At 65.7% G+C, this 7137-nt stretch overlaps 2 protein-coding genes across 2 annotated transcripts; one reads left to right on the top strand and one right to left on the bottom strand.

Annotated features, from left to right (window-relative positions):
* Positions 1–284: 284 nt before the first annotated feature.
* On the top strand, positions 285–3109 carry METTL27 (methyltransferase like 27). Its single transcript, XM_074160775.1, has 5 exons — positions 285–399; positions 472–600; positions 689–824; positions 914–1006; positions 1396–3109. The coding sequence occupies exons 1-5, from the start codon at positions 292–294 to the stop codon at positions 1632–1634; spliced, it is 705 nt and encodes a 234-aa protein (XP_074016876.1). The 5' UTR covers positions 285–291; the 3' UTR covers positions 1635–3109.
* A 559-nt stretch (positions 3110–3668) lies between these two features.
* Positions 3669–4313, bottom strand: LOC141473234 (claudin-4-like). Its single transcript, XM_074160634.1, has one exon. The coding sequence runs from the start codon at positions 4311–4313 to the stop codon at positions 3669–3671; it is 645 nt and encodes a 214-aa protein (XP_074016735.1).
* Between the last annotated feature and the right edge of the window lie 2824 nt (positions 4314–7137).

The raw sequence follows: 7137 nt of genomic DNA, 5'->3' as shown, positions 1-7137 counted from the left end.
GGGCACTGGGTGTCACCCCCGGGGCACTTGGTGTCACCCCCCTCCGGGGCACTTGGTCACACCCGGCCCACCCAGTGTCCCCCCCGGCGCACTTGGTCGCGCCCGTCTCGCCGTTCCCCCTCCGAGCGGGACGGAGGCGGTGGCGGCGCAGGTCCGCCGGAGCCAATGGGGCGCGGGGGGCGTACCCAGGGTGGGAACACGGAGCCAATAGGGCGCTGGGGGGGCGTGTCCGGGGAGGACGCACGGAGCCAATGGGGCGCGGGGGGCGTGTCGGTGGCGGCGCGGCGGGGGATGCGGCCGTCGGCGGAGGTGCGGGAGCGGGTGGCGGCGGTGCACGGCGGAGCGGCGCTGCCCGAGCGCCTGCGGCTGTACGACGGCTGGGCCGACCGTTACGAGCAGGTACCGGGTGGGGGACCGGGGACCGGGGGTGGCTCCGCTCCCCGGCGCCGCTGACCCGCCGCGTCCCCGCAGGATGTGGCGGCGCTGGAGTACCGGGCACCGCACCTGGCCGCCGCTTCGCTCGCCTTCGCCTTCCCCGCGCCGCCCGCCGGGGCGAGGCTGCTCGACGTGGCCTGTGGCACCGGGCTGGTAGCGCAGGAGGTACCGGAGGGGACGGGACGGGGCGGGACGGAGCGGGGCGGGAGGTAACGGTGCCCCCGTGTGTCCGTCTGTCCCTCTGTCCCCGCAGCTCCACCGCCGCGGCTTCCGCTGCCTGCACGGCGTGGACGGCAGCCCGGGGATGCTGGAGCGGGCGCGGAGCACCGGGCTGTACCGGGAGCTGCGGCGGTGCGTGCTGGGCCAGGAGCCCCTGCCCGCGCCCGCAGGTAACGGGACGGCACCGGGCAGGGGGGAGCGGGTGCTGCCGGTGACACCACCACCCCCCCCCCCCGTGACACCACGCGTGTCTCCGCAGAGCACTACGACGCCGTGACGGTGGTGGGGGCCCTGGGTGAAGGGCAGGTGCCGACCACGGCCGTGACCGAGCTGCTGCGCGTCACCAAACCGGGTGAGGGGGTGTCCCCCGATGTCCCCTCCCCAACAGGACCGCCGGGGTGGCCATACACTGGGTCCCGGTGGCTGGGTGCTGGCCCCGGGGCACAGCAGGGACTTGGCAGGAGGTGGCTGAGGCACTTCTGATGCGTGACAGACAGTGCTCAGGCGTGACCACCGGCCTGTCCCCTGCCCTCTGTCCTGCCTGTCCCCTGCCTGCTGGCCTGCCTGTCCCTGGCCTCCCTGTCCCCTACCTCATGGCCTCCCTGTCCCCTGCCTGCTGTCCTGCCAGCTGACTCCTGGCAGGGTCTGGCAGCCTCCCCTTGCCCTGCTCCTTTCCGAGGGGATGTCGTCCCCAGCGGGGGGACAGCCGGCAGCGGCATCACCCGTCCCCTCTCCCGACAGGGGGTTTCCTCTGCCTGACGACGAGGAGCAACCCCTCCAACCTGCGGTACAAGGCGGAGCTGGAGGCAGCGCTGGCCGGGCTGGAGCAACGGGGAGCCTGGGAGAAGGTGCTGGTCCAGGAGGTGGAGCGCTGGGAGAGGGCCACCTCCGAGGAGGAGAGCACCCAGGGCACTGGCTACATCTCCGGGGTGGTCTACGTCTACCAGAAATGTCCCGTCCCACCACTTGAGGAGGGCTGAGAGCCCCAGCGGCTCTGGGGAGGTGGGAGGAGAACACTTGGCCCCCTGTAAAACCCAGCCCAGTGACCCCCTCCCAGAGCAGGGTGGCTGATGGGGGGCAACAGGGGTCATGGGCAGCATCTGGAGCCAAAACATCCCCATACCCTTCCCCGGCTCCTTCCCCCTGAGGTCTGGGTCCTGTGGGTGTTGCCTGCTCTTCAGTGTGGGGAGGGTCTCCTGGTTTCACCAGGGTCTCCTGGGCACCATCATTAGCTGTGACATTCTGGTACCATCCCCAACACCTCAGTCCTTGCCATGACATTTCGCAGACACACCTGGCTCTTCACAGCCATCTCCTGTCTGGGTTGTCTTCTCCCCACTGAGCCCACCTCTCAGCGCTCGGTCAAAATCTGGATCATTCTTCATCTTCCCCACCCCAGACCCTTGTGATCTTTACCTAGGGACTGTTGGAAGTGGGTCCTCATCACCATGTCTTATGATCCCCATCCTCATCATCCCCAGGAACCCGCCCATGTGGCCATGGTCAAAAATCTAGATCCATTTTCATTCATCTTCCCCACCCCAGACCCCCGTGATCTTGACCTGGGGACTCTTGGATGTGGTTCTCCATTGCCATGTCCTACGGACCCCCTCTTCATCCTCCCCAGGAGCCCTCCCACATAGCCATCATCAAAATCTAGATCCATCTTCATCTTCCCCACCCCAGGCCCCTGTGGTCTTTACCAGGGGACAGCTGGAGGCGGGTCCCCATTGCCACATCCTGCGGTCCCCCATCCTCGTCCTCCCCAGGAGACAACCCAGCACATCCCTCCACATCCAACCCAGGAGCAGCTGTGCCAACACGACGCCAAGCCAGAGGAGCTTTCCCAGTACCCCATCGGCCTTTCATCCCACAGCAGCTGCTGAAGCCTCTCATTTTCCTACGGCTTTGTAGTTCATGGTCTGAGTGGGAAATGAAGCTGGAAGGGACTTCAGGAGCTGGTGGCTGCTCCCCACCCAGGAGCCGCCCAGCATCGCCTGCCCAGCCTGTTCCCCGCGCCCCCCGCCATGCTGCCTCCACCCCTCCTCCTCTGCCGCTCCCTTGGGAAGATTTTTACCCAAATCTCTTGCTGGGATATTTCCTTTTTTCCATTTCTCTTCCCCCCAGACCTGTTCCTGCTCGTCCCGTTCCCCTGGCCCTGGGGAACCAGTTACTTCCTTCCCCTCAGGAGCTCTTCTCAGGCGGGAGACAGTGGCTGTGTCTCCCTGTCCCCCACCCAGGACATCTCACATCTCCCACACTCCCCCTCCCCGTGGCTGCTATCACCCCTCCACATTGTCCCCCCAGGTCTTGGGGTCCCTGTGCCCGATGTGGGTAGCTGCCCTGCTCCCCTCTCTCCCCGTTTGTCCCCAGCACTGTCCCCTGGGCAGCTGGGGGGGTCGTGGCTCTCCCCATCCCTGCGCTTGGCTGTTGAATAAACCCTTTGCATCCACTGCCTGCTGTGTGTTGTTCCTGGAGCAGTGGGGACCGTGGGCAGGGGAGGGTGGCCAAGAGTCAAGGAGGGGGAATTTGGCCTTTCTACTGGGTCCCCTCCCAGCCCCTGGGGACTCAAAGGACCGAGATCTGGGAACCTGGTGTCCCCCCCATATCCCTCTTGGCTGTCAGCACCCTCTCCCTGCCTGGATTTCCCCGGGACGTGTGGGGAGCAGCCTGGCTCACCACTGCCACATCCTCATGGGGATGTGCCAGGCGCTAGGGCAACAGCCCCCGAGCTGGCAGCAGGATGGCAGGGTGTCAAACCCATAGGACATGTCACCACCCTTCCCCCCACCACGCCACTTTGAAATTAGCCCAGGCAGCCTCGGTGGCACCAAGATGTTTATAGTCCATGGGAAGCGCAGCCGTGGAAGGGCACAGGCAGGGGACAATGCCAGGGGTGCAGCCAGCATGGAGACAGGCAGGAGGAGGCAGCACGTGAGCAGGGAGGGGTGACATGTGGTGGCAGGATGGGGACGGTGGTGCTCTCCCTTGGGCTGGTGCCTGGGCACAGTGGCTCATACATAGTCCCTCATGGGGTAGCCCATCGGGGTGCTGCCCTTCACCGCTCTGTACTTCTTGGGGTAGGGGTCCTGCTGGGATGGGGGTCCCGAGCAGCACAGGATGCCCCCGCCAAAAAGCTGGAGGGCACTGGAGGCCCAGCCGATGTAGAGGGCAGCCCCCAGCTCTCTCTTGAGGGCCTCGGGCACCATGGGGTTGTAGAAGTTGCTGACGATGGTGTTGGCGGACCAGGAGACAGGGATGAGCAGCATGATGCTGGCCAGGACAAAGATGGCACCTGCCACGATGGAGATCCTGGTCTTGGTGCTCTTGTCATCCACGCAGCGGGTGCAGTCGGCACCTGAGATGGCGGTGAGGAAGGCGATGAAGGCCACGAAGATGGAGGTGATCACCAGGGCCCGAGCTGCTTGCAGGTCAGAGGTGAGCTCCAGCAGGGAGTCGTAGACCTTGCACTGCATCTGCCCTGTGCTCTCATACACGCAGTTCATCCACAGCCCTTCCCAGAAGACCTGGGCCACCACGATGTTGGAGCCGATGAAGGCCGTCACCTTCCACATGGGCAGGGCGCAGGTGAGGATGGAGCCCATCCAGCCCAGCACGGCCAGCGTCAGCCCACCCAGCTGCATCGTCATCGTCGCCATCAACAGCACCTGCGGGGATAGGGCACAGCCATCACAGACACGGCCCCAAGCCAGGGGAGGCTTTCTGAAGAGCGTGGCCTTCATGCTGGGTGCCTACTGCTCCCATCTGGGTGGGAATGCTGCAGGACAGGATGGGAACACGAGTGGCAAGGGGCATTGCTGCAGGACAGCATGGGAACACATGGGGCATTGGTGTAGGACAGTATGGGGACATGTGGCATGGGGCATTGCTGCAGGTCAACATGGGGACGTGTGGCATGGAGAATTGCTGCAGGACAGCATGGGGACACGTGTGACACTGAGCGCCCAGGTCCTGAGGAGGCTGAAGTGCAGGAGGCCCCGTGTGTCATGTTTCCCCCTACAACACCCCCATGGCACAGGACAGTTCCCTGCCATCGCCCCATCCCAGCTGTGTTAGGGAGGGGATGGCTTTCGGGGAGCAGGACAAGGGGCTCACTGTGCCCATCCTGGCACACTCCAAAGTTCAGACCACCCCACACTCCTGCCATGGCACCCACCCCACAGCGCCCATCCCATGCCCTGCTCCATTGCTTCAGCCTCCTTGGCCACAGCACGGTGCCGGCGAGGCCAGGACAGGCAAAGCAGCCCCCTGCCCGCACTGCAGCACCGGCTGCTCCCCGTCCAAGGACAGGTCCTGCTCTGCCCTTGCCGCCGCGCTGCAGTGCCCTTTGGACCCGGGATTTCCTCTGGAAATGGGTCAGAGCTCAGGTCTGCCTCCCGTCCTGCCCGTGGTGCTCAGCGCTTTCAGCAACACCTGCTCTTCCTTTGCACCGGGAGCAGCACCGAGGGGCCAAACCCCCGGCGAGGGGCTACGGAGCCCGGGGTCACCACGGGCATCACCCCTGTAAGAGGGGTGGCTGGTACAGGGGACACACTGGTGGCTCCACCATGGTCACACGTGGCTGCCGTGGCCCTGGGCTCAGCCCAAATCGCTGCTCAGCCCCACATGGAGCAGAGCCTTCGTAGCGCCATGGGGCAGAGTGCACCCATGGGTGCTCGCACCCGCTCTTGGCAGCCAGGACCAGCCAAGTTTTTATGAGCCCGAGCAGCAGCAGGGTATCGGCTGTGCCCGGCACACCCTGCCGCGCTTGCCGGAGGTTTCGCCGTCGTTTCTCTGTTCCCGGTTTCGGTTTCTCTCGTCCCCCCTTGCATCCCCACTCCTCCTGCAGCACCTTTCATCCCTCAGCATCCTGATGGACACCCAACACAGGGACTCTGTCTCCCATGGTCCACGAAAGCCAGTGTGGGCCAAAAAATAAAGTCTCTGTCCCCACAAAAGGAAGACCAGCCTCCCAGGAGGCCGGGACGATGGGAAGCCATCCCAGTGACCCTTCCTGAGCCAGCGGGACCTGGACCAAAAGGGTCACCCAAAACAACCGCCTACAGTGGGGACGAGCTGTGGCCCCATGGCTCCCGGCAGGGTTGCTCACCAGAGCATTGTGCTCACATTTCCAGCCAGCCACCGGCACCACGGGCTGTGGGACCCTTTTCCACCATCTCCCAGTGAAAGGATGGGGGAGCTGGGAGCCCTCCAGCCCCCAGACCCAAATGAGACATCCAGAGCCAGGCAGTCGGCATCACCCGTCGTCCCTGCACACCCTGAGGCGGGAGGGAAGGATGTTCCCAAGCCGGTGTAGCACCAGCTGCACCCCGACGGAGCTTGCCGTGCCAGAAGCCAGATAGGCAAAACACCCGGCGTTGCCCACGCCGGCCCCGGGGTGCTCCCAGCCAGGGCTGCCGGGTGGCCCCAGGGCCAGCATGCCCCGACCTGCCCTTGCAGGCACCCATCACCTTCTTCCTGCTCCGGTGGGACAGGTGTGGGGCAGCCCCGATGCCAGGATCACACCACCAAGTCATCGTGCCACGGAGGCACCCGTTGTCACTCCTTGGGGCCTGGGGTGGCTCAGGGATGGGATGGCAGGGCTGGAGCCAGGTTCAGGAGGTGGCTGGGATCTGGAAGGCTCCGGAGAGTGGATTTGGGGGATCTCAGGGGGATGGGGGCACGGGAGCACTGGGCTGTCCCACCACCAAGGCAGGCGTTGGAGAGGGTAAAGAAAACGAAGCACAGCGCGGTCTGAGCAGCTGCCATTTAATGTGGGAAAGCTGCGACGCGGGGATGGACGGCAGCACAGCCGGGGGGACACCGCAAGCCATGCCCCTCCTGCCCACTGGGGGGGATGCCATGGGGCTGGGCACACCCCACAGGACGGGGTCGGGTCCGGGAGTCGCTCCCCTCCGTGCACAGCCCCGCTCCGCTCCCGCCTCCCCGACCGGTTCTCCCAGCCCGGCCGCTGCCTTCCCACTCCCAGGATAATGATGCCCCCGCCCCAGGGAGCCGCCGCGAGAAATCGCACATCGGTGCAGCCGCCCCGAGCCCCGAAAGTAGGTCAAAGCCCCCCGAGAGCCTGCCGGGGTTCGCAGAGCCACCACGTCCCCATGACCGCGTGGGACAGGACTGTGTCCCCAGCAGCACCGCCGCCCACCCCGAGGGACGCGTCATGGGGGGTTTTACCCTGTGTCACCCGCGGGACGGGCCCCGGGAGCTGCGTCACCGCGCGGCACACCCCGATACCGGGAGCCAGGAGATGCTCCGGGTGAGGGAACGGGTGGTGTCTCGGAGAAGATGCCACAACTGGGTGCTCCGGGGGGAGCGGGACCCCCACCGGGGTCGGGGGGTGGCCAGGACAGGATCTCCCAGTTCCCTGTCTCAACCGAGATTAAAGAACCAGCTTCAATCCCCCGGTGAACAAAGGCGGCTCTGTCTGCGCTCCCTCGCACCGCCCCGGCACCCGGCCCTCCCAGC

Source organism: Numenius arquata, chromosome 18 (genome assembly GCF_964106895.1).
Source record: "Numenius arquata chromosome 18, bNumArq3.hap1.1, whole genome shotgun sequence".
NCBI classification, from domain to species: domain Eukaryota; kingdom Metazoa; phylum Chordata; class Aves; order Charadriiformes; family Scolopacidae; genus Numenius; species Numenius arquata.
The sequence above is the reverse complement of the archived record's forward strand: the minus strand, read 5'-3'. Positions and strand labels throughout refer to the sequence as shown.